Source organism: Chelonia mydas, chromosome 1, assembly GCF_015237465.2.
Source record: "Chelonia mydas isolate rCheMyd1 chromosome 1, rCheMyd1.pri.v2, whole genome shotgun sequence".
NCBI lineage: Eukaryota > Metazoa > Chordata > Testudines > Cheloniidae > Chelonia > Chelonia mydas.
In genome coordinates, this window is record NC_057849.1 from 259,397,383 (window position 1) to 259,423,160 (window position 25,778).

The window sequence follows — 25,778 nt, forward strand, 5'->3', positions numbered from 1 at the left end:
CACTCCCCCTACAATGTGCATGATAATCAAGGTGGGCCATTTGTGCTGGAAATGGGCCACCTTGATTATCATGCACATTGTAGGGGGAGTGGTCACTTCGGATGAGCTATTACCAGCAAGAGAGTGAGTTTGTCTGTGGGGGGGCGGAGGGTGAGAAAACCTGGATTTGTGCTGGAAATGGCCCAACTTGATGATCACTTTAGATAAGCTATTACCAGCAGGAGAGTGGGGTGGGGGGAGGTATTGTTTCATGGTGTCTGTGTATATAATGTCTTCTGCAATTTCCACAGTATGCATTCGATGAAGTGAGCTGTAGCTCACGAAAGCTCATGCTCAAATAAATTGGTTAGTCTCTAAGGTGCCACAAGTCCTCCTTTTCTTTTTGCATAACTGGTATGTAGAAAGTAAAAAAGGAAGTGTTATTTATTTATTCCTTCTCATAACACAAGAACTAGGGGTCACCAAATGAAAATAATAGGCAACAGGTTTAAAACAAACAAAAGGAAGTATTTTTTCATACAACGCACAGTCAACCTGTGGAACTCTTTGCCAGAGGATGTTGTAAAGGCCAAGACTATAACAGGGTTCAAAAAAGAACTAGTAAGTTCATGGAGGATAGGTCCATCAATGGCTATTAGCCAGGATGGGCAGAGGTGGTGTCCCTAGCCTCTGTTTGCGAGAAGCTGGGAATGGGTGACGGGGGATGGATCCCTGGATGATTACCTGTTCTGTTCATTCCCTCTGGGGCACCTGGCATTGGCCACTGTCGGAAGACAGGCTACTGGGCTAGATGAACCTTTAGTCTGACCCAGTATAGATGTTCTTATATTCTTATTAGGGCTGTTGATTAATCGTAGTTAACTCACGCAATTAATTCAACAAAATTAATTGCAATTAAAAAAATTAATCGCGATTAATTGCACTTAATAGAATACCAATTGAAAATGTATTAAATATTTTGGATGTTTTTCTACATTTTCATATATGTTGTATTCTGTCTTGTAATTGAAATCAAAGTGTATATTTTTCATTACAAATATTTACACTGTAAAAATGTTAAAGAAATAGTATTTTTCAGTTCACCTCATTCAAGTATTATAGTGCAATCTCTTTATCGTGAAAGTGCAACTTACAAATATAGATTATTTTTATTACATAACTGCACTCAAAAACAAAACAATGTAAAACTTCAGAGTCTACAAGTCCACTCAGTCCTACTTCTTGTTCAGCCAATCGCTAAGACAAACAAGTTTGTTTACATTTATAGAAGATAATGCTGCCTGCTTCTTATTTACAATGTCACCAGAAAGTGAGAACAGGCATTTCAATGGCACGTTTGTAGCTGGCATTGCAAGGTATTTATGTGCCAGATATACTAAACATTCGTATGCTCCTTCAAGCATTCCAGAGGACATGCTTTCATGCTGATGACGCTCATTAAAAAAACAGTGTGTTAATTAAATTTGTGACTGAACTCCCTGGGGGAGAACTGTATGTCCCCTGCTCTGTTTTACCCACATTCTGCCATATATTTCATGTTATAGCAGTATCGGATGATGACCCAGCACATGTTGTTCATTTTAAGAACACTTTCCCTGCAGATTTGACAAAATGCAAAAAAGGTACCAATGTGAGATTTCTAAAGATAGCTACATCACTCGACACAAGGTTTAAGAATCTGAAGTGCCTTCCAAAATCTGAGAGGGACGAGGTGTGGAGCATGCTTTCAGAAGTCTTAAAAGAGCAGCACGCCAATGCAGAAACTACAGAACCTGAACCACCAAAAAGGAAAATCAACCTTCTGCTAGTGGCATCTGACTTAGATAATGAAAATGAACATGCGTCAGTCTGCACTGCTTTGGATTGTTACGGAGCAGAACCCGTCATCAGCATGGAGGCATGTCCCTTGGAACAGTGGTTGAAGCATGAAGGGACATGTGAATCTTTAGCACAACTGGCAAGTAAACATCTTGTGATGCCGGCTACAACAGTGCCATGTGACCGCCTGTTCGCACTTTCAGGTGACACTGTAAACAAGAAGCGGGCAGCATTATCTCCTGCAAATGTAAACAAACTTATTTGTCTGAGTGACTGGCTGAACAAAAAGTAGGACTGAGTGGACTTGCAGGCTCTAAAATTTTACATTGTTTTATTTTTGAATGCAGTTTTTTTGTACATAATTCTACATTTGCAAGTTTAACTTTTTTGATAAAGAGATTGCACTACAGTGCTTGTACGAGGTGAATTGAAAAATAGCATTTATTTTGTTTACGGTGCAAATACTTGTAATCAAAAATAAATATAAAGTGAGCACTGTACACTTAGTATTCTGTGTTGTAATTGAAATCAGTATATCTGAAAATGTAGAAAACATCCAAAGATATTTAAATAAATGGTATTCTATTATTTAACAGTGCAATTCATCACAATTAAGTTTTTTAATCGCTTAACAGCCCTAATTCTTATGTTATGTTGAGCGTCTGAATGGTTCCTTGGGGATAGCTGCTGCCAGGACATAAGTTAGACCAGACTTTGGAGCTGCTCTAGCTTATGTTGGGGACTGAACTGGCTTATGGACCTCTTGTCTTTCTGAGGTATTACCCATTTCACTCTCTGTTGGTCAAGGCTGTTGGCAGCTATGATTATGTTAGGCACACCCTGCACTCTTTACACTGACTCGCTGCAAAGCAGGAGCTGGAGTTTAATTTGGCCCAGATAGTTTTTTAAAAGATTTTAGGTCACCTTCCCAGCTGGTGTAAATCATTGTCGCTCCATTACATCAGTGGAGCTGCAACAATTGACAACAGCTGGGGATCTGGGTTCTTAATGGTACAGACCCTGGCCAGATTCAAGATCTCATTCTGGAGCCTTTTTCTCTGGGTTATATTTATATTCTGAAGTCACCAGCTTTTCAGGGATCCCTCCACTACAGACCAGGTGGTAGGCATTTTTGTCCTCACTTGGGTGATCTTCTGAAAGTCACTCCTCCTTGAGATTTGTTTTAGCTCCTCCCTGACTATTTTTAAATGACACTAAAATGTGTAGTGCTTTGGGGGAGAGGTGCTTTATAAATACAAATAGTCACTGTGTTATTATATTGACTGATCGAATAGAAAAGAACAATGTAACTTGGATTAACCTTCAGCCTCTTTATTTTCATTTTATATTTTATTAACCAAGGCATGTTACACCATAATAAATAGTACATTGTGTTGGCTTGGACATTGTATTCTTGTCCTGTCTTATAATTCTAAGATGAGATGCTAGATAATTTGTTTGAAGATGGGAATCTTGGCGAGTCCAAAGTTAGATGCAGAAATTAATAGGTCAGTTTGAGTGGATAATACTGTGTCCATGTTTTGCATTCCAGGAGTAGAAAGGTGTGACAGGGCGAACAGAAATGAGAAACCAAACCATAATAGCCATGCGTTCTCACAACCTTCTAGGCATTGCAGTAGATATGGTGTTTGTTATGGCGGTTTGCAGGTCAGTTTGTCCATGCCTATCCCCATCCAGATTTAAATCTCGGGCCTTTCCCATCCCAATGTTTCTGTTCCCATTCAGATCTGGATTGTATCTTCTGTAAGGAGCATGTCTACTAGAAAGCATTTTGACAAGGAGCTGGATGGCATATTTCAGTTCCTGGAAGTGGACGTTGAAGAATTTCCCCCAGAGAGCATGCAGAGAAGCCAAGCACCTGCTGAGGAATATTAAGAGGGAATCTGATCGTTTACCAGCCCTTCAGTAACAAGACAAACAAGTGAGACTGATCACTTTCATTTAGTTCCTCGCATTGGATTTCATAAACTGCCTTCCCAAGCCAGATCTCCAAGCTTATGAGCACATGCTGAGAAACCTGCACAGGAGGGAGAGCATTTCTGGGGGGAAGAGGACTCTCTGACTTAATTGTCTGATTGGATCAGATACAATGGATGGTAATGATAAAGGGCCTGAAAAAATCATGTAAGTCCAGTACTTAAATGATCTGAGGCCCAGTCCTGCTGTACATAGCTGGGCAAAACTCCTATGGAAGTCAATACAAGTTTTGCCTGAGAAAGGATTGCTGGATCAGGGCCATTCATTCGTAGGTATTGATGGAAGGGCAGGAATGAAACATTTTAGTTCCAGTGGTCTTAACCAGGAACAAGCAATCAAATGTCTCCTATGCAGATGATGCTACAAAATAAAAGAACCGGGTCTCCTATTGTGTGTAGCATTTGTATAACTGAAGGGGCTGATCTGTTGCAAAAGCCTAGGACTGTGAGTCACCATGTTATTCCCCCATCCCCCACCTCCAGTGAGAGGGAAACTTGCTTGTGCTTAGCTGGGTGTCAGCTCCTTAATACCAATAGCCTTTTAGCCACCCAAATCTTGCAGGTTAGCAATAGGTGCACCCAAGTGCCCAAGCCCCTTTGAGGCATTCCCCTGTAGTGCCCAGCACTTTATCCACTGAACACTCACAGAAATACCAGGCCTGCTGTCCTCAAAAGGACAGTGCACGTACTAACTTGAATGATTTATCTCAGGATTACTGCTTTGCTTAACACCACCGCACTTAGATATATTTATAGTAAAAACAAGACTAAGCTATTAAACTATTAACAAAGAACAGAGATTCAAAGATTCAAATGATTAGTGAGTAAGGCTAATGGAAACAGAATGGTTACATATACAAGAAAATTAATACATGCTTTCTAGAGACTAAACTTAAGTTCACAAGCCAAACCCGTTTCTAAAGAAGTTTATTTTACCCAAAGCCTTTTCTGCAGCTTTTCAGCGAAGTTTGGTTGAGATCCTGTTTTCACAAATGTAAACTACTGTTGATTTACTTCCTAGGTGCAGGATAAAAGGGTGTCTTTTTGTCTTTTCCCTATATCTCCCAAAGTTCATTGTCTCTAGTCAGGGGCAGTATCACTTCCCCATCACTTGTTTTTTCCAGTGTGTTCTTCTCTATTGACTTCACGTGTCTCTGTTGACTTCCTTTGTAGATGGGGATTCCACTGTGCTAGATTACAATCTTAATTTACATTTTGGCAGAGAAAGACACATTATCTCCTGTCTGAAAGAAAACCTGCCTTCCTCTTTGGTTGGTGACTCATACCTTGATACTGAATCTAAACATATTTCCAGTACAGGCACATAACTCCTCACATAATATCTGTACATACATTTCACAATCCTATTAATGACCAGTGCAACCCTGGTTTTAATTTGAGACCTCTCATGGCATTCTTTATGGATAACTACTATGAAAGCTATGTGCAAAGTACAGTGAGCTTGTCAAACCTGTTAGGATTGCTGCTATAAAGCAGTGAACCCTTTGCCAGCAGGCACCAGTGGTCTCTGTGTGTCATCCCCTTCCAGATCATATGCTACAAGAGCTAAAACCTGGGCATTTCCTGACTAAAAAAGACAAACTGCAAGGCTGCTGTTTCACTATTTTTTTTATTGTTTTATAACACAGAGGTATAATTGAATTCCAAACACCATTCCATTTAATCATAGATTACAGCTTTCTTGTACACTAGTCTCCCACATGCCAGCACGGGCCACAGAAAGTTTAATGGCATCCTATCCTCCACGTTTTTATTGTCCACATGCTGTATGCAAGAGATTGGGATTCTTTCCTCTGTGGGCCACACAGCTTTAATGGGCGGGTTCTGAAGAAGCAACAAACAGTAAATTTTGTAGCACTCTGCTGTGAAATGTACAAGTGGCTGAAACGTCTGTAGATCAGGAGAAAGTGAAGGCTGAAAATAAAGTGAGGACAGTGAGTATCGTAGGGGTTTTGCAATGTTCTTATGCTAATTGTTAAGCAGATTCTACCACCACCCTTTGACTCAGTTTGCAGCTTATAAATATGAAGTAACTAACACCAGTAATGGAATTCATAAGCCAGAACTGATAGTAGTGAGAGAGACACATCCAGGGTTTTATTTAGTCTGATCTCCCCATCAGGAGAAGTTCTAGGTTATGGGACTCAGCCTGCCAGAGGCTGACAAAATTCATGGGCTGCCTTTTCTCCCACATATCCAAACAAAGCCTTTCCGGAGACCAGAGAAACCAGAGATTTTTGAAATGTCCAAATTGCAGGCTGACCACACAGCTCCATTTCAGTCCTGATAGACATTTACCACAAGAAACCGGACAGAATCTGGTTTTATAGAACTGAAATATAGGTATTGAAATCAGGGTTCCACCCACATACTCTTGTCCCAGTTCCACATAGCACAACGTAATGTATGCCCAGCTCTCATGGCCAAGCACAGAAGCCAGATGCACATTCTCTATCAGCCCGTTCTGGCTGATGGAAGGTGTGGCATCAACAGGGTGTGAAGGGAGGAGCATCTAGAGCTCCTCAGCCAGAGGCGTTACCATGATGTGCAGCTACACTACAAACATACTTTGGTATTTTAAATACATCCCTGAGGGGGTGTGAAAAATCTACTCCCCGAGAAAAGCATTTATACCAACCTAGCCCCCCGTGTAGTCAGTGCGAGGTCGACAGAAGGGCTTCTCCCGTCAACATAGCTACTTCCTCTCATAGAGGGATGTCTTCTGTAGGCGTAGTAGCATCTTCACTGAAGCGCTACAGTTGCACCGCTGCAGTGTTTTACGTGTAGACCTGCCCTTTGCGGGGTGGTGGTGGAAAGGGAGGGGCTGGACAGGAAAATTCTTGGGGTTTGGTGAATCCCACCCCCATGGTAGAAGTGGACAATACAGCACAGAACTCAGCGGTGTGTCTTTTAATACTGTGAGTTTCACAGACATGTTTGGAAATGGAACCCCCTTCCCAGGCTTGGCATTTACTCACCCCAATCTTGTCTTGGTAATAGTCTTCTCCATAGTTAAAATAGAGATTTTTAAGGTGATTCTTTATCTCTCTTGCCAGCCCAGGAGGCAACTACAAACCAAACAAAGAACAAAACAGCCTGAGTTAGCCAATATGAAATGGGAATAATCCACTTCCTGGTTATTGGCCCAACTGTGATTTGGAAACTTCCAGCGCCAAGGGTTTGGGCAAATGTCCAGACTGGGACATGGGGTTGAAAGGACACTTCTAACTCTTGTAAGTGCATTCCAGCCAGTCAATGGCAGGATTAGTGTCTCTCAGTCATGTGACCTACCACACTACATATGACTCAGTCATTCTCCTATCACACCAATTACAAATATAAAGGAATCACAGTTCTCCCCTCTGCTCTGCCTGTCCTGCACATCTCACAATTTAGCTCAGGTTATTTCCATTGTAGCTGCCTGTCTACGTTAGGGCTTCCAGCATCGCTCACGCTGGTGGCACTGAACCAGGTTGAAAGAAGAAAAGGAGTACTTGTGGCACCTTAGAGACTAACCAGTTTATTTGAGCATGAGCTTTCGTGAGCTACAGCTCACTTCATCGGATGCATAGCATATCGTGGAAACTGCAGAAGATATTATATACACACAGAGACCATGAAACAAAACTTCCTCCCACCCCACTCTCCTGCTGGTAACAGCTTATCAGCAACTGTGGGACACTTGATATATTTCCCTCTTGTGAATAAGGCGGTAGAGAGGTGGCAGATCTAAGCAGGTTACCCAGCTTCCTGCTGCTACCCAAGTCCTACTGCCCTATAATGTTAAATACCTGTTGGCTGTCAAAGAAGCTTGTAGTTTTCTTTGAAACTGGAATCTCAAGGAGTTCAAAAATTCGCTCCAGTCTTTGTGACAGCTCTTCTTCACATTTGGAAAACACAGTCTGCAGTGCAAAGGTAACAACAGAGCACTGTAAATTCTGATGAGGCTCAAGAGTCATGGTGCAGTACATACAAGACTCAAGCCTCATCTGCAGTAGAGAGGTCATTCGACTGAAACAACCCTTAATCAGTAAAAATGCAACTTGAATCCATGTGCAAAAATGCTTCAGGCAGCTGTCAGGGATTGAAGTTATCTCACTAATAGCTAAAAGTTAATCAATTAAGTGAGTGCCAGTGTGGGCGCCTCCCACTGCACAATTGGTGCAGACATTTCTGACAAAAGTTACTCCATTTCTGTGCACCTGTGCTGTCCTCTTAATTGTACAGTGATAGTTTTTTCCCCAATACACCCAGCCTTGAAGTAATAATTAAAAATCAAAATTAGATCTCCTATGTGGCTCGGCACAAGGAATCACAAGGAAACCAGACAAGATGCTGCAACACTCTCAGCTGATGCCTAGTTGGATTGAGAAATGGCAACGAGAAATTGAACCTGCTCGTCTGAATGCCAGGAATGTGCAGCACCATTAGGTTGGTCTCCATGGCATTCCATAGGCCCTGCTGGGCTGGAAAATAAGAGCTAACAACTCAGTAGCTGACCCTAGTGGGACACTTCCCAAGGGCATGCAGGGTTGTGACGCATCTCACTACCACTGGCCCTTAGCATGAGGACGTCTTGTCTCTACCTGCTGTGCGTCAGCTCCCCGACTCCCCCAGACTCTGGCAACACAAGCCCTGCTTTCCAGGCCTCTGCAGGCCTCACTTCTCTGTACAGGTTAGCAAGAGAAACCCAGCAACTCCTGAGTCCTCTGTGTGTCCCTCTGGAGCATCCAGCCTCTAATTCATTGAACACTCTTAGAACTCTCAGATTTTCTGCACCCAGGACACACCAGCTTACTAGAGTCAACTCAGGATCACCACTCCACTTAACATACAGCACTTAGATACATGGATAGTGAAACAAGAATAAGGCTTTTTTTATCAAAATGCACAGATTCAAATGATAGTAAGTAACAATACTGGTTACATATAAACCATAACATGCTTGTTACAGCCTAAGCTAAACTCACAAGGTATTCCCCTGTCTCTTACAGGAGAGTTTACTCCCAGGCTTTTCCCCAGCATTTTCAACCAAGATGGCTGAGATCCCCCTTTCATAAAATCAAGCCAGCTGGAAACTTGTCTTCACAGACTGAAGGATGCCAGAGCATCTCCCTGCACCCCCCAGATATACCAGGACAGACCTTTGATCTTCACCTGAAAAGAGGGCTCCCTTGCCTGTTTATCTCTTTCAGTTAATTTCCTTCTGAAGTCTCCGCAAACTCTTAATGAGCATTTGGCTTGGTATGGGAATAGAATTCTATTGTAAGACACATAACGGCCCACCAGAGAGATAAGTGTCGCCCTCCTCCTGTCTGGACAGTTTGGCTCATGATGCACTATATTTCAGTGACCTGCCTTCAACTACCAGTCCCACAGAGCCGAATTTTCAGCAGATACACTTAACTCCTCACGTATTCTCCATACATTCCTTTTACAATGATTATGATGTCACGTGTGACACAGGCTTTCATTAGAGACCACACCTGACATTCTTTTGATGAAACCAGCGGATCCCCGTACCTCTATGTCCTCGGCCAGTTGGCATCAAGAGGTGCTTAGGTCACATCTAGTTTCCTGCTTGAGTGTGCAAGTCCTAAATGCCAGGTCATTAGACTGGCTCCTGCAGTGCTATTATTTTTTCCAAGACTTTATACATTTGAGTTCTAGGATATGAACAGAAACAAACCTTAATTATGGTGCTACCTTTTTCATACGTCATTGGGAAGGCAGAGCCATTTGCAGCACATTTGGCTTTCTCCCATTCATGTGTCCTGAGCCTGTGGTACATCTCCAGCACATCTGATTCTTGACAAGGGTCATTCAGGTTCTCAGAGAACTTATGGCTTCCCATTGCATTGGTCAAGACAGGCTCCAATCCAGGGCTAAAAGGCGGGTTAAAAAGTTCATTTTAAAATGAAAGTGCTAGATACAAAGGAGAAACATCAAGAATAAAGGGATATTCATAAAGGGATAACTAATAATAATCTGGAAATACTTTATGAATTGCCATACAATTCACAAGACACAGCCTCTACTCTGCACTTCCCAACCCTAAACTGATATCTGCCTGACCCGGGAGCATCCGGGTGTGCCAGATTCTGCCTGGAAAAATATCACTCTCACAGCGATATTCTGCACGTGGCAGCTACCATGATCTAAACAGCACTTGGGTTTTGTCTCGAGAGCTTGCCTCTTTCATCTGCACTTGGGTATTGGGGCAGACACAGAGCTGCCATAGTCGCCCATCTCACTGTAGCCAGTAGCACACAGGCTCCATGGAGGCTGAGAATCTGGAGAGGGGACACTTCAGCTGCCAAGATGGCATAGAGGCGTTACAGCAGGGGCGGGCAAACTTTTTGGCCTGAGGGCCACATCGGGTTTCAGAAATTGTATGGAGGGTCGGTTAGGGGAGGCTGTGCCTCCCCAAACAGCCAGGCGTGGCCCGGCTTCCGCCCCCTATCCCCTCCCTGCTTCTCGCCCCCTGATGCCCCCCCTGGGACTCCTGCCCCATCCAACCCGCCCTGTTCCCTGTCAGCCCCCCCAGGACCTCTGCCCCATCCATACCCCCCCCCCGCTCACTGTCCCCTGACTGCCCCCGGAACCCCCGCCCCTGACTGACCCCGCTGTCCCATCCAACCCCTCCTCTCATTCCTGACAGCCCCCCCAGGACCTCTGCCCTATCCAACCCCCCTTCTTCCTGTCCCCTGACTGCCTCCGGAACCCCTGCCCCTGACTGCCCCCTGCCCCCCCATCCAACCCCCCTCTCTGTCCTGACTACCCCCCCGGGACCCCTGCCTCATCCAACCACCCCTTCTCCCTGACTGCCCCCAGAACCCCTGCCCCTGACTGCCCCCCTGGGACTCCTGCCCCATCCAAACCCCCTTCTCCCTGTCCCCTGACTGCCCCCGGAACCCCCACTGACCCATCCAACCCCCTCTCCTTCCTGACTGCCCCCCCGGGACCCCTGCCCCCACTCAACCCCCCTCTGACCACCCTGCCCCCTTACCCCCCTCCCCCCGAACTCCCCTGCTCCGTGCCCCCTTACCGCGCTGCCTGGAGCACCGGTGACTGGCGGAGCTACAGCTGCGCCGCCTGGCTGGAGCCAGCCATGCCACCGCGCAGCACAGAGCACCGAGTCAGGCCGGGCTCTGCAGCTGCGCTGCCCCAGGAGCTCGCAGCCCTGCTGCCCAGAGCATTGCGCCGGCAGCGCAGTGAGCTGAGGCTGTGGGGGAGGGGGAACAGCAGGAGAGGGGCCGGGGGCGAGCCTCCCAGGCCAGGAGCTCAGGGGCCGGCAGAAGGGTCTCGTGGGCCGGATGTGACCTGCAGGCCATTGTTTGCCCACCTCTGCTTTACAGTGTTGGGAAAAGGATCAGGCTCTTTGTAGAAAGATAAGCTCTGGAGGAAATATTTACAAATCCCCTACATTTGCTCGAAGACTCTTTTTTCTTTCTTCAGCTTTTCACATTCTTCCTCCTTCTGATGAAACTTTTCTGCACTGACCATTCTGGGAAGCTCCATGAAACAGATTCATGGACAAAATAAATATCACCAACCAACCAATGATGCACAAGAGAAGACGAGGGTTAGCCACCCATTCCAGAAGTTATGAGACAGTCCCAGCTTCTCACCCATCTATTCTGCAAGCCCAACTCACAGGACAGTTATTGTCCCAGATGTATTTATGGCCTTGCAATGTTGTGATGATGCCACCGCCAAATGCAGTGTTGTTACACTGTGGAGGCAGGATGTAATGTTGTCATCCAGTGACGCAATGTCATGACATGATTTCTTGTTTCACAGGTTGAATACATCAAGGCACTTAATAGGATTCATTTAGATACTGCAGGGATTTGCTAGCCCAGATATTTATACTCAGGAGGAAGTTAATGTGTATTACAAACTATGGTCTGATCCAGCACCCACTGAAGTCAATATCAAAACTCCCATTGACTTTGATAAGAGCAGGTTCAGGTCCAGTGTGTCAAAACCTTGGGTAATAAACATCTTTTGATGGACAAGCAACATTGCTTGTCCCTAACTCCCCAAAATCCCCTTTTCCCTGAGCACTGACATGTGTGCTGCTGTCTTCATGCACCTTCATGAAGTTTGTTCACAAGGTTGTATTTCTAGAGCCCCAACAAGTTCACAGGTGACAGATGTACTAGACAGATGGGAGGAGGGTGACTGGCCCCAGGTGAAGAGGCAATTCACAGAATAGCAACAAAAATACACAATACTCACAGCAATCAGTCTCACTTGCTGCTTCTTGACTACAGATGAGACAAACAATGTTGAATAAAAAACGCAGATGGGAATAAACCCAGAAAAAAAAACGCAGATGGGAATAAACCCAGAAAACTGAACTTTGGAGAAGTTCAGATCCAGATCCAGATCCAGATCCGGGTCCGGCCTTTATAACTAGCCTAATGTACTTGGTTGAACAAAATCTCTGGATCCAACTTGGTTTGAATTTGAGGGGGAATTTGGATCTAGCCCCAATCGCTGTATCATGGATCACTTTCTGTTAACAACTTGAACCTTTGTCCTACATCAACCAAGTCTTGAGTTTGACAAAATTCTAAAAAAAACACTGTACCTGTCCCATGAGGCATTGCAAACCCTCCCCAAAGCACCCTGAGGCCAGTTGCACAGTGGGATAGGTACCCACAGTGCACTGCTCTCTGTATTGATGCAACAGCTACTAGTGTGGATGCACTCTGCCTATACAAGGAGCTAGTGTGGACATGCAACAGCAGTTTTAACTTTTGCCAACCAAACTTTGTAGTGTAGACAAGGCCTCAGTGCCCCCATCTGTACAATGGGGATAACAGCACTGCTCTACCTCACCAGGGCTGTGAGGAGAAATAGGTTAGACATTGTGAGGTGCTCAGATACTATGGTGATGGGGCCACATAAGTACCACAGCTAGAGTGGGAACTTCTCTATATCACACTGCTATCCCTTCCCTGCGGTTTGGCCCCTTCTTTTCACCTACATCCCTCACATCTCCCTCTTTTCTGAATGTAACCTTGGCTCAGAGGGCTTCCCTGTATTTCTTCTGAGTTTCTTCTGCATTCTCTCTTCAACACCCCCTGCAGAGGGATTCCTGTTTTACAGGCTCATTAATGACTTCCAGATCCTTGATTTAATCACCAGCCCTTTCTTATCTTAATCCCCTGCCTCTGTTTGTAAACAAAATACTGACTCCCTGCCCCAGGGGCACAAGCTGAGAGCAGCCCCCCTCCTCTGAAGAACCTACATTCCACAAACATGCTGTGCTGCAGTGAAGAGTTTCTCCAGGGAACAAGAAACCTCCTGTTTTAAACTTGGGCAGGGGTGTGTGTGTGCCCCCCCGCTCTGCTCCCCTTAAATGGTGCCCACTGGCAGATTAGCCACTGGGGCAAGGGGGCCTGCACCCAGGGGCCCCAGCCAATTGGGGAGAAAAAGGGACACCCCCACACCCTAACGTGCTCTGCCCACCCAGCGCTCCTGCCCCTATTTTCCCAGCAGGAGGGTGGGGGGAGTGCAGGAGGAAGGAGTGGAGGGGCCCTACTTGCTCTGGCCAGAGCCCCACAAAAGCTTAATCTGCCACTGATGGTGCCCCTGGGGGGAAATTTGGATCTAGCTCCAATCTCTGTATCATGGATCACTTTCTGTTAACAACCTGAACCTTTGTGCTACATCAACCAAGTCTTGAGTTTGACAAAATTCTAAGAAAAACCTTTCAGGTTTGAAAAAGATTGCTTAGCTATTTCCCTTACCATAGAATATCAAAATTGGAAGGGACCTCACAACGTCAACTAGTCCAAACCCCACGCTCAAAGCAGGGCCAATCCCCAATTTTTGCCCCAAACGGCTCCCTCAAGGATTGAACTCCCAACCATGGATTTAGCAGGCCAATGCTCAAACCACTGAGCTATCCCTCCCCCTTATCTTGGCTGCCTCTGTATTTCCTTTTTCTAGCTGGGATTGGAAACTCCAAAATGCCATGGAGAGAGGCTGTTGTCATTGTAATGCCATCCTGACCAGGCACAGAAGTTGCAGGAAATCTCACACTAAAGCCTGTTCTTATCCAATTTCCAGCCCAGTTATATGGGACTCAGATAAGGTTAAAGAAAATCCTTACTTTTGTGTGTTAATTGGAACCAACCTGTTTGAAATTTGCTCATCACTATTCTTGATCTTTTTGGAGGATTCATTTTGGCATTTTATGCTTGTGAATTGCATCTCTAGGGTACTGCCTCTCTTCTCTCCCCCACAGTTCACCCCTTTCCACCCTCACCAGAATCCCAGCTGCCACCCTTCCTTTAGGAGCTTGTCAATGCCACCCCTTAAATAGCTGTTAAGATGTCACTGCTAAGTAATGCAGGACTCTCCCTTTCCTCTAGGAGCAGAATATGTCATGGCAGCTGCACTCACAGTCCTGCCAAGTATATGTTTACCACCTGCCCTTTCTATATCAGGAAGGGTGGCTTTATCCTGTGTCCCGCTGATGCACAAGGGGGTATTACCTATTCAGAAAACGATTTGGAATGGAGCTAAAATTCATCATAGTGTTTCACGACATGACATGATTTCAAGATGGAAATCACACAGCATTATAAGGCCGTGGTGTTACATCACACTGTCAGATTTGCATTGCAAGACAAACTGAAGTTGGTAGCAGCCTCAGGACCTGACCATGGACAGCGATACCAAGTCAGAGAAATGTAGCTGGTCCAATCACTAGGCATGTTGATATCTTAGTATCAACACCCACAAGCAAGGAGAAAGTCCACATGAAAACGTACAAGACTTCTTTGATATGGTAGATACTTGAGAAAGAATCACAATTCTTTTCACTCTCATTGAGGCCTGACCCTCTCCACTTACCTGAACCGTTCTTGCAAAACTTCTAGTCGTTTCTCTGCGCCTTCAAATCGAGCATTCATTTCCCTTCCGTCAGGCAAAGAATGATGCAAAGGGATTAGAGTTAATAAAATATCCATAAAGTAATAACATCTGCAAAAGCTGAAGCCCCTCCCAAAATTCTTAGTCAGCACTTCAGCAAAAAAATCGAAACAGTCAAGACTTATATGGCTAAAAACATATCTGCCTAGCTGGGTGGCCATGGCTCTGCCCTGCCATGTGGGAGACCTGTGATGATCTTAGCCACCCTCTCTCTGCCTCTTTCTCTAGGAGTCAGCGCCAAGCAATGGTGCCAAGGCAGATCACTGAGCCTCTGGAGACAAGAAGGGCCACACATTGTCCCTCTAGCCAAAGAAGGGAACAGCGTCTCAATAAAAGGCAAGGAGGACAAATGACAAGAACAGTGTGAACCTCAGGGATCCATTAGGAACATGAACACTAGTTTGGCCCCAGGTGTAGGCGTCTAAAATGGAATATAATTTCAGATCACCAAACTTACCTGAGTTTGTCTTCCACATATTTCACCCGTTGTTCCATCTTGGTTTCATCCAAATTTGTGAGCTCATCCTGTGGAGCCTCACTTTCACCGCTGGAAGGCAGAGAGCTACTGAGGATGACCGATAACTCATTAGAAGTCTTTCCAACATAAGAGTGACAACACTAACAACACTTCTATCCAGTAAACCCATACCATCACAGAAAAAAGAGGAAACTAATACAATCTAAAAATGTCAAAACAAAAAACCCTACACCAAGCAGATGTTTTACCCCAAAAAGAGTGAAGTGCCAGGGTCTCCGTGAAATCCACTCAAGACTTCACCATTACTACTGATTTTATGTGGAAGGGATGGGAGACAGTATAAAACCCTAAAATAGACAGATTAGCAATTATCACTAGGGCAGGATGAACTGGGCAAGATAAAATAAGAACTCACCACACAAAACTTAAACTGAATCTAAAACCATTTCAGAGGTTGGAAAAAAATCTGGCTTGCTATTTTGCTTAAACCCAGTGTTCAGTATTTTAAAGATACCTTTATTTTAGAGAGCATCAGTTAGAAAAAGAGAAAGATGGAAATAGGTTGTAGCATTCTAAAGATATTTTTCAGTTTCATGGATGCTTCTCTGTTTCCTGGTTCTTCCAAGGACCAGAAATGCCAATATTGTTCTGGAGAGATTTCCAGCTCAGTTTTGCAGGTTCAAGATATTCCTGCAATTCAGTTAATGACTGAGTAAGGATCTGACCCCCTGCCACCGAACCCCAGTGTCAGATAAAGGATGAGGGAGCCTGGGGCCATTGGTAACTGCAAGTCTATAATTCTCTTCTAAGGCTGGCTCATGAACTGCTGTCTAATATTAACGGAAGGAGCAGTTCTCTGGTTCTTCACTGGGTGTCACTGCGGTTGAAAACCTCTCTTTTGAAACTGAAACAGGTTCCAAACTGTGCAGCTTGAGCTTGCTCCATCTGTACAATGATCGGACCGAAAACTCCAGATTCAAATAACCGCAAATTTTAGGGGAAGTCCAGCTTTGGAGCTGAATTGTGCAGCTCCATTCCATCTATAGTTAAGACTTACTGCACAAACACATACTGGCCAAGCTTTTGCAGCTGACCATGGGATGATTCAGGATGTGTGTGTGTGTGTGGTGCCTGCGGGTGAACTCAAATGAGCAGAAAAGGTCAAGTTCAGCAGTGGTCAGTGAAAAAGCAAACCCTGTTCTCCCCTCACAGTATGTGCGGGAACAATCATTTTGCAGTGAAACCACTTTCAACAAAAATGGCAATTTTCTAACTGGGGGAAAATCAAGGCACTTTAAGATTTCATTCAGGGGGAGGACAGGGGACGTGCAGAATTTTGTCATTTTTGGTTGCAAATATCTGTGGTCTTCAACCTGGATTGAAATTTGCAAATGCTCAGATTAAAAAAAAATAAATGATGCTGTCTCTGCCTGCAAACACTGACAACAGGAAGAACTCTGCATGAGAGTTTCACAACCATTTTTAAACAGAAACTTAGAGCTCGTATTACACATGCTGTGATTACCCACTGAGTTCTCATTGCCCAGCATACCTGGTGGTCTCTTCTGAAGCCCCTGTTCTGCGATCCAACTCCTTGCACTGTGAAACCTCTGGCTGAGCTGTGCCTGGCTTAGGCAAAGCGCTTTGCTCCATGCTTCTATTAAAACAGCAAATGTCTCTTCCAAACTTTCCACACCGAATGCAAAACTAATTTCTTTGACTTCGCTTTCTTATGATAGTCTATTTGTACACTGTCCCCCTTCGCCCACTCACACTCCCCTGACCTAGAAGCAATTTAATGCAGCTCTCCTGCAGGCTGAAAAAGAGACTATTATTGCTATTTATAGTTTTAAATATGTGGGACGTGTTTAAATGTGTTGATGGTATCCAGAGCAGTGGACAGACAATCTCTTTGCAAAACCAGCGTAGAAGGCCAAGAGATTTGCTGCCTTGGTAGTGGGAGCTTGATTTCGGACACAATCCAATTTCTATTGAAGTAAATGGGAGTCTTCACAGTAGAACTGAGTGAAAAATTGATTTTTTGGCTTGTTGGAAGTTTCACAATTAAAAAAAAACGTTACAGTTCAAAATGAAAATGTAAATCTTGAACATTTTCAGCAAATTGAAAATTCAAAAATAAATCAACACAAAGTAAGTCTCATTTTGGCTCGATTGAAATGTTTTGTTTCCACAAAATTGAAATGTTTTATTTTGATTTGAGCTGTTGCATTTAAAAATAAAATTAAATGAACATTTGAAACAAAGTTGTCTCCAACTAAACTATCAAAATTCTTTGGTCAGAAAAATATTGAAACAGTCCATTTGGCATTTTTCAGCTTGACGTAAAAAACTCAAAATGAAAAACGTGGCAAAACTGACATGAATTTCCAAATGTTTGGCTGTTGCCAAATTTTTTGGTGTTTATTGCCCCAAAAAAGTTTCCTGTGAAAATTTGCTCAGCTCTATATACAACACCCCTCCTCAGTCACACCCACCAACAGAAGCAAGCCAATAAACACAAAGCCTACAGCCTGATCGAGCTTTTTCTCCTACAGCCAGGAAAGGACAAGAGAGAGTTTTTTATTGCTATTTCTAGTTTAAAATACTCAGGAGACGCTCAGATACTACGGCAACAGGGGCTAGATAAGTAGTGGACTAGACAGAATCTAGTTGTAATGCTAGAGAAGTGGGCAGCCAAGAGTTCTGATGATCCAGCAGCCGGAGGCTGGAGAAACATTAAATCCTTATCTGGACTCAGAATCTGTCGTGACCTCAGCCACCAACAGTCATCGGCCCATGAGAGGGATAATTGATTTAGGACCTGATCCAACTCCCATTTAAGTCACTGGAAATCTTCACACTGCCATCAGTGTGAGCTGAATTGGGACCTTACAGGCTTGGCCAGCCGTGATACTTATAGAGTTTAATGCAACAAAAACATCAGAGTTTAATACTGTTTGGTTTTTTTATTTTCTGGGTAACCCTGAGCAGGGCTGCTGAGTGCTTTAGCCATCGCTGGGAAGTTGCTGACCCTTCACATTGCTGGGGTGTGGCCAGGGCTGGATTAACCCTTTGTGGGCCCCTTCCAAGTGTGGGCCTGGTGCTATGGTGCCACCAGAGCCATTGTAAACCCAGTAGTGACCTTGAGGGACTTTTGGAAAACTAGCAGATTGCTACAGCTCTGCTGTCGTTTTGGACTTAGAAAATTTGACTCATTTATTAATGTATTTTACCTGCTTTACCTTCTCGTTTCTTTTTCTTAGTTGATAAATCTTTAGTTAGCTTAAAGTTAGTTGGCTGCCAGCATTGTTTTTGGTAACATCTAGAGTAGCAACTGATCTGAGGTAAGCAACTGATCTCTGGGATTGGGAGTAACCTAATGTGATGTGATATTTAGTATAGTGACCATTATCACAAAGTCCGGTTTATCTTCGTGGCAAGATAGGCTAGAGAGTCTAAGGGGACTGGCTGTGACTCCATGGTAAGACTAATATAGTGATCCAGGAATTCATGTTTGTTACTGGATTGGTGAAATCTGATTATAGAATATACCACCAGTTTGGGGTGTCTGCCCTGTTTCTGACACTCTGGCCCTAGATTGGCGCTCACAGTTGCTATGCCTTTGTGCAGGATTGGCCTCCAAAACTACCTATGGACCATGTGATCTCAGGGGCCCAACAATTCCCAGAGGTCCCCCAATGGAAGCAGGATGAAGACTGCAATAGTGAAGTGGGCACAGACATATGGAAGGTGCCAAAGCCCCTTTCTTGACATTTTCTGGGTTTGCTACCTTGTTTAAGTGGCTCCATCATTCCCCTTTTCCCAGCATTCATCCAAGATATCACTGAATGCAGGGAGCCAACATCTGAGACTTAGTTCCGAGCCATAAAAAGGTTAATCAGTTACACTTAATCTGAACCCATATTATGAATTTCCCCAGAAGTGGAAATTCTGTAAACTGCAAACATTAACATTTCCTCCTCTCTTTCTCTTCAGAAACACAATGTCAGGGGAAAGGAAAGCAAAGGTAGTGCTGGGCTGTCAAGGCTGATTCCCCACTCTGGCATTTCGAGTGCAGAATGTGGAGGCCTGCAAGGATTCTAAAAATTAATATTGGCCACTCCAGGCTTGTATTAAACTCCCAAGGTTACAGCTTTTCTCTGACCTTGGATGGGTAGATGCTGCCACCACCCAAGTGCAAAACCCCTTTGAGAACCCAGGAAGGCGCACTTGTGGGGTACCCTCAAGCTCTTTCCCCTCCCTTACGGGGAAGAGCAGAGAAAGAAAAAAAAAGGAAATCAGCTGTTGCCACCAGCTAATTAAACAACATGTGCACAAACCTCTTAGGACACAAAATCCAATCGCATTCTTTAAAAAGGTAAATTTTATTAAAAACAAAAAGAAAGAAAATAAATCTGGAAACTCAGGCTATTGCTAGATTTAAAAAAAAACCAACCACTTATAAGGATTAAGCGTCAAGAATAACTTTCTTGAGGTCCAGCTTAAAGGTTACAAGCAAAACAAAAACATTTGGGGTTAGCACAGAGGAGTCCACAAGCCATAAAGAAATAAAAAAAGAGATAAACCTAATCACGTCTTCCTAGATATTTCCTGATCTACTTACATATCTGGGGTTTCAAATGAGTAGTTTCTAGGTATGATACCAATGATTTTTCATATCTGGCCCCAAGCTTTTTAAAGCATAGTTACTTCCTGTCTGCTTCTCCTGAGAACAACCACAGACAGACAAAGGGGAAGATTTTGCCCCAGTTTTAAAAAGTTCTAGCCTTCCCATTGGCTCTTTTGGTCAGGTGCCCACTCCCTTCCTTTTACCTATACATCATAGAGTGACTTTTTAACCCTTTACAGGTAAAGCAAGTAAAGAACAGCTACTAAGAGGGATTTTATAGCTAACTGGCTGGCTGACTCCCCCCCACACACTTTCATTTATCACATGGGCTTTGGCAGAGGAGAGGGTTGGAAACTCCCATATTTTGGGGCAAGAGAGTCAGTCAACTTCTAATTTAGGAAGAAACAAAGCAACTGCTTATTCAGTTTGTTAAACACTGAAATCTCACATTCCTGCTGCCCTTTGCTTGAGGCTCATTCTATTTTGATTGGTGCTGTGGGAGCAGCAAGGCAGAAGGGCTCTTATTATTTTGCATCTCTTTCCCCATTCCTCCCCCCACCCGCACATTTTAGGCATCCAGTCCATGAAATCCATTCCTTAATAGGTCTAAGGGAGAGTGGTCACTTATGGAGGTCACTGACACCCCTGGAAGTGTGTGCATGGGATTACGTCTTTTAAAGGCACTCAGTGTTATTCAGGTTCTTATGACTTTTCTACATAGGGGGTGGGGGGTGTTATTCTGGGCTAATGCACATTAGTATGGATTAAAAATGCCTGTGTATACACATTGCAACCATATAGACATTGCAACCGACTCTCTATTTGATGTGAATTCTGGTGTCCTCTTTTAAAGTGGACTAAGTTTGGTGTGAATTGTATTAGTTCAGTCTATTCATGTACACGTTGTTGCTATGAATTACTTTGGTAGTCCTCCAACTGCTATACCACCCTGTTTTGCGGACATCGATGACTAGCTTTTCTGTTTACCTGCGTGGCTCCACTGCTACCATTTTTGGTGGATGTGAGCTAGAAGCGTTTCCATTCTTCAGGCCCCACTTAGGGATGCCAACTTTCTGATTGCAGAAAATGGAAACCCTTGCCACGCCCCTTCACAGAGGCCATGCCCACGCTCACTCCATCCCCCCCCCCCCCGTCACTCACTCTCCCCCATCCTTGCTCATTTTCACTGGTCTGGGGCAGGGGGTTTTGGTGTAGGAGGGGGTGAGGGCTTCAGCTAGGGGTGTGGGCTCTGGAGTAGGGCCAAGGGGTGCAGGAGGGGGCTCTGGGCTGCGGCACAGGGTTGGAGTGTGTGGGGGATGTGAGGGCTCCGGCTGGGGGTGCAGGCTCTGATGTGGGGTCAGGGATGGGATGGGGCTGAGGGGTTTGGAATGCAGGAGAGGGTGCAAAGTGTGGGGTCTGGGAGGGAGTTTGTGTGCAAGGGGAAGCTCAGGGCTGGAGCAGGGGGTTGGGATGTGTGAGGGGGTTCAGGGTGCAGGCTCTGGATGGTGCTTACCTCAGGCAGCTCCCAGAAGGGGCCGGTATGTCCCTGCGGCTCCTAGGCGTGGGACAGCCAGGCGGCTCTGTGCGCTGCCCCTGCCCAGAGGTGCTGCCCCTGCAGCTTCCATTGGCCGCCCCTGAACCTAGGGGCTGCAGGGACATGTCAGCGGCTTCCGGGAGCTGCACAGAGCTGGGTAGGGAGCCTACCTTAGCCCTGCTGCACTGCTGACAAGACTTTTATGGCCTAGTCAGTAGTACTGACCGGAGGCGACAGGGTGCCTTTTTGACTGGGCATTCCAGTCAAAAGCCAGATGCCTGGCAACTCTAGTCCCACCTTCCCCCCCTCCCTCACCAATGCCATTAGTTCTCACCTCTGAACATATTTTCAAAATGGCTGCTGGACTAGCTGGGCAATGGACTTCTATCTCATACTGAATCCTTGGCCATCAGCTCTCTACAAACCCATCCCACAGGGAGCACATATCCATCTGCCAATTTCCTTCTCCCTTCCCACATCTCTCCAGCCTGGTGAGTGCCACCCTTGCCCTAACCCCATTCACATGCTCAAAATGGTAGCCATATGGTGCAAGCACAGCCGCATCCTTTCCCTCCCATAATGCAGCAGAATCAAATAATGATACTATATAGTTGTGTGGAATTCAAAAGTTTGAGAGAGTTGTTACAGGAAAAAAAAGTTTGATTAATATTCACAGTTCACATGTGGCAGACGTAGGCACAGACACCGCATGCCCATAAAGGTAGTAAGGCTACTGCTCCTGGCTGAGGTACATATGCCTTGTACCTGGGAGTTGTACTGTTGCCACTGCTCGTCACGCCAGGTCTGAGAATGATTCTCTCCCACTAATCAATGCTGGTTTCTGAAGCCCAGAAACGGTGCAGCACTTTGTGAAGCTGCTCCAGGCACAGCTCAGTGTCGTCCTCTTCCTCCTCCTCCTCCCGCAGCTGCTGCTTTAGCTGAAATCCAAAACCACAGACACCCACTGCCAAGAGCTCATATAAAGTCCTCTCAGCCTCTGCGTATTGGCAGTAGAGCAGCACAACATGCTGTTGCATCCATGCTGGCCGACGGCAATTTGAAAATGGCACTAACTTGCCCAGAAAGAGAGGAAGCACGGGAAGGAGGGAGCAGATTTATGGGATTTGTGGAATTTAACCCCAGTCCCAGAATACCACTCTCTTCCACTATGTATCCCACAATGCACTGCAAGAAAAATCCCAGCACGTGCACAGCTCAGCAGCCAAGTAAGGACCATGGGATATGTGACACTACTCCCCATACTCTTCACAGAAATATTGTTATGATATGAACATGGCATAACTAAGATGTGTTTTATGCAAGATGGGTCACGTGAGGTATCATTGGAAAAGTTATGATTTACTGGATACGATGATCCTATCTGTATGCCTGTATCATTTCTGTATCTGAAGTTAGGAATATTGACTATGTACCCATTACAACTGTGTTTGCACCTGGGAATTGCCTACCAGACAGAATGCAATCAGCCTGGAATGGGTCATTAGGGAGAACAATAGGACTTTGAAGATGCTAATCTCCCTCCTTCCTGAGAAGCTTCCTGGGATGCTGCTTTGACACTGCAGGGTCATGTAATCATGTCACCTGGTACTGAATTCCATCTTGGACTTCTGGTATTTTTCCACTGGGAGGAGGTGGGGAGAATTCAAAACAAAGGATTCCCATCATATGTAAATCGTATTTAAGGCTGGGGAATGAGTTAATCTTGGTTCTTCTCTACTTTCTCCCCACCCAAGAAGAAAGACTTCTGAAAACACCTCAACAAACAAAGGGGGAGGGGGGCAGGGGCTGAGCCCAGGCAAGAAAGGTCTAGCCTGTGAAAGGAATTCCTGGAGATCGAAGCTGCAAGCAGTGCAGTTTACCTTCAAGAAACTTTGCAACCTGCCTAAAACAACACTTATGGTGAGAATTTGCTACTATTAACCAGTTACTTTAGTGTATTAAGCTTAGTTTTTGTGTTTTGTTTTATTTGCTCAGTAATCTGCTTTGATCTGTTTGCTATCCCTTATAATCACTTAACATTTATCCTTTGTTGTTAATAAACTTGTTTTGTTTTCTAAAACTCAGTTTGTGCAATTCATAACGGGGAGGGGGAAAAGCTGTGCAAATCTTCCTCCACATTGAGGGAGGGAGCGAATTTCATGAGCATACACTGTACAGTTTTCTGGGCAGCGCAAGACAATATAATTTTGGGTTTGCACCCCAAAGGAGGTGTGTACTTGAGTGCTAGGCAATCCCCGAGATGAGTCTTCCCACACAGAGTTGATCTCAGTGTCTGTGCGCCTTTGCAGCTTGGTGTGTCCCTACCTGTGTGCGCGCGCTAGAGGAAGCTTGAGGGCCTGGCACAGCAGGACTGGGTGAGGGGGCCAACGCTAGTTGAACGGACGGGCTCAGTGGGACCCCAGTACATCAGGTGGCACCCTGGAAGGGGGGTCCAACCCATCACAGGATACACACCTGAAATGCCACATCCTTAATGAGTACCAAGCCCCCACCATGTGTACACAATGATGCGAACTGAAAAAGGACACAGCTGTCCCATGGGTACACTATTAGCCAGCTTATATAGTGCATCAATTCAATGCAAACTAAACCCCTGTGTAGACAAGCCCTTATACTGCCCTTATCACTGTAGTATCTGAACACCTAAAGAATTTCTGTTTTAACCAGCGGATAACACTGATGTCTAGGGCACCAGGGGATGTTCGCAGTCACGTCCCACTGTAATAAAAAAAGTAATAAAATAGCTCAGATACATCAACGTACTCTAGCGCAGATTTATATAGCCCTAGGAACACCAGCTTTCTGTGCAAGCAAATACAATAGACACAGGACTTGGAGGGTTAATGCCAAGGGCGCCATTTAGGGAGGGCAGAGGGGGGGTTTCAGCCCCCCCTCGCGTTTCGTACCCTATCTGGGAGCAACACTGCTTACTTCTCTCCCCCCAGCCAGGAGTGAGACGCAAGCAGCTTGCGTCACTTACTCCTCTCCCCCACCCTCCCATCACCAGCCAGGAGCAATGTGGCTCACTCTTCTCCCCGCTTCCCTCCCTGGACTGGCTATTCCTTGCTCAGCCAATAGGAATGCAGAGGCGTGTTAGGGGGCTTATTCCTTCACCCACTTACTTCCCTGGTCCTTTTCGCATGAACAGAGAGCAACAGTACCCGAAGTCCAAAGGTGCAAACAATTCAATGTTTATTGCGGTGAACTTCCAGCAAGCATGATTCCAGTTTCCTTCCTTAGTGTCCCCCTTCCCATCTCTGACACCACAGAGCCTTACCTGTGTCACTGTTCCCCCCCTTAGCAAAACATGATTCCAATTTCCCCACCCCCATTCCCTCTTCCCATTTCCCCCTACTTCCTGACTGACTGCAGACTATATAGTAAAACTTGAGTTCTGCTTAGCTATACCTTAACCAATCATTTTACTGAAATTGAACTAACCAGTCCTAACATATTGTAACATGATTATTTAACCAATTATATCCCACCACCTTAATTAGTTTACACACAGCAAAATTAATTATACAGCAGACAGGAACAATCACAGAACCAGACAGAGATTATACAGACAGACAATAGCAAAGAGGGAACTATAATGACAAAACAATACAGAAGTGAGGATTTCACATCCCAGCTATTGATAAGTGAGTTCTTGCCAGACAGGATGCTATCAAACTAAGTTTCCTTTTACATTTTCTAGGCACTTCCCTTTCTCTGGAGGCGATAGGCATTATCAGGACAGGATTGTATTCCTAACAGCCCAATAGCACCTTCTTTCAATGTGACTAGGTTGGAATGTGAGGATGTGACCGGTCGCTTCCCAGCTTATGGCTGCCTCTGCTGCTTAGCCAAAGGCCTTAGCCTCAGAACAGGGCCTCAGACTGTCACAGTAAGAGAAGGCCCTTACACCGGCAGACAGTGATTTTGATTCTCTCTTTTATACCTCTGTAACTAGCTAAGTGATAAGAATACACCTAAATTCTTAGAGTATAGGCCTTTACAGACAGGTCGGAATATCTATATCCTAACAAGGTGTATCTGGCAGAGCCAATAGCAGGTCTGGGAGCTTTTGCAGCACTTTTTTCAAATTCATTTTCCGGAAACAAACAAGCTCAGGGGGAGTCATGGGGGGAAGGAAGCCCTGGGCTTAGGCTAGAAGATGCTTGCTGAAGATTTCATCATGATCTGCTATTCACCTTCACATGGTGACATGTTACAAAGGCAGGAGCAAGCCCCTTGTGCGACACCAGTAGACACAGGGCTACTCAGGACAGGACTGCTCAGGAGGGGGAGGGGGCTGCTGTCCCAGGCACATTCAGGAAATAA

General features: G+C 45.1%; 1 protein-coding gene across 3 annotated transcripts; it reads right to left on the reverse strand.

The window, feature by feature from the left end:
- Nucleotides 1-5,434: 5,434 nt before the first annotated feature.
- Nucleotides 5,435-20,077, reverse strand: LOC119566222. 3 transcript variants are annotated; one of them, XM_043544504.1, is made up of 8 exons: nt 19,892-20,077; nt 16,820-16,892; nt 15,247-15,336; nt 14,712-14,774; nt 9,526-9,721; nt 7,628-7,738; nt 6,815-6,904; nt 5,435-5,750 (listed from the first exon to the last, which is right to left on the reverse strand). In XM_043544504.1, exons 3-8 carry the CDS (start codon nt 15,282-15,284, stop codon nt 5,496-5,498), a joined length of 753 nt encoding a protein of 250 aa, XP_043400439.1. In that variant the 5' UTR covers nt 15,285-15,336; nt 16,820-16,892; nt 19,892-20,077; the 3' UTR covers nt 5,435-5,495. The 3 variants fall into 3 exon arrangements, with proteins under 3 accessions (XP_043400439.1, XP_043400434.1, XP_043400428.1); XM_043544499.1 differs by lacking the exon at nt 16,820-16,892; XM_043544493.1 differs by lacking the exon at nt 19,892-20,077 and having other exon boundaries at nt 16,820-17,053.
- Nucleotides 20,078-25,778: the final 5,701 nt, after the last annotated feature.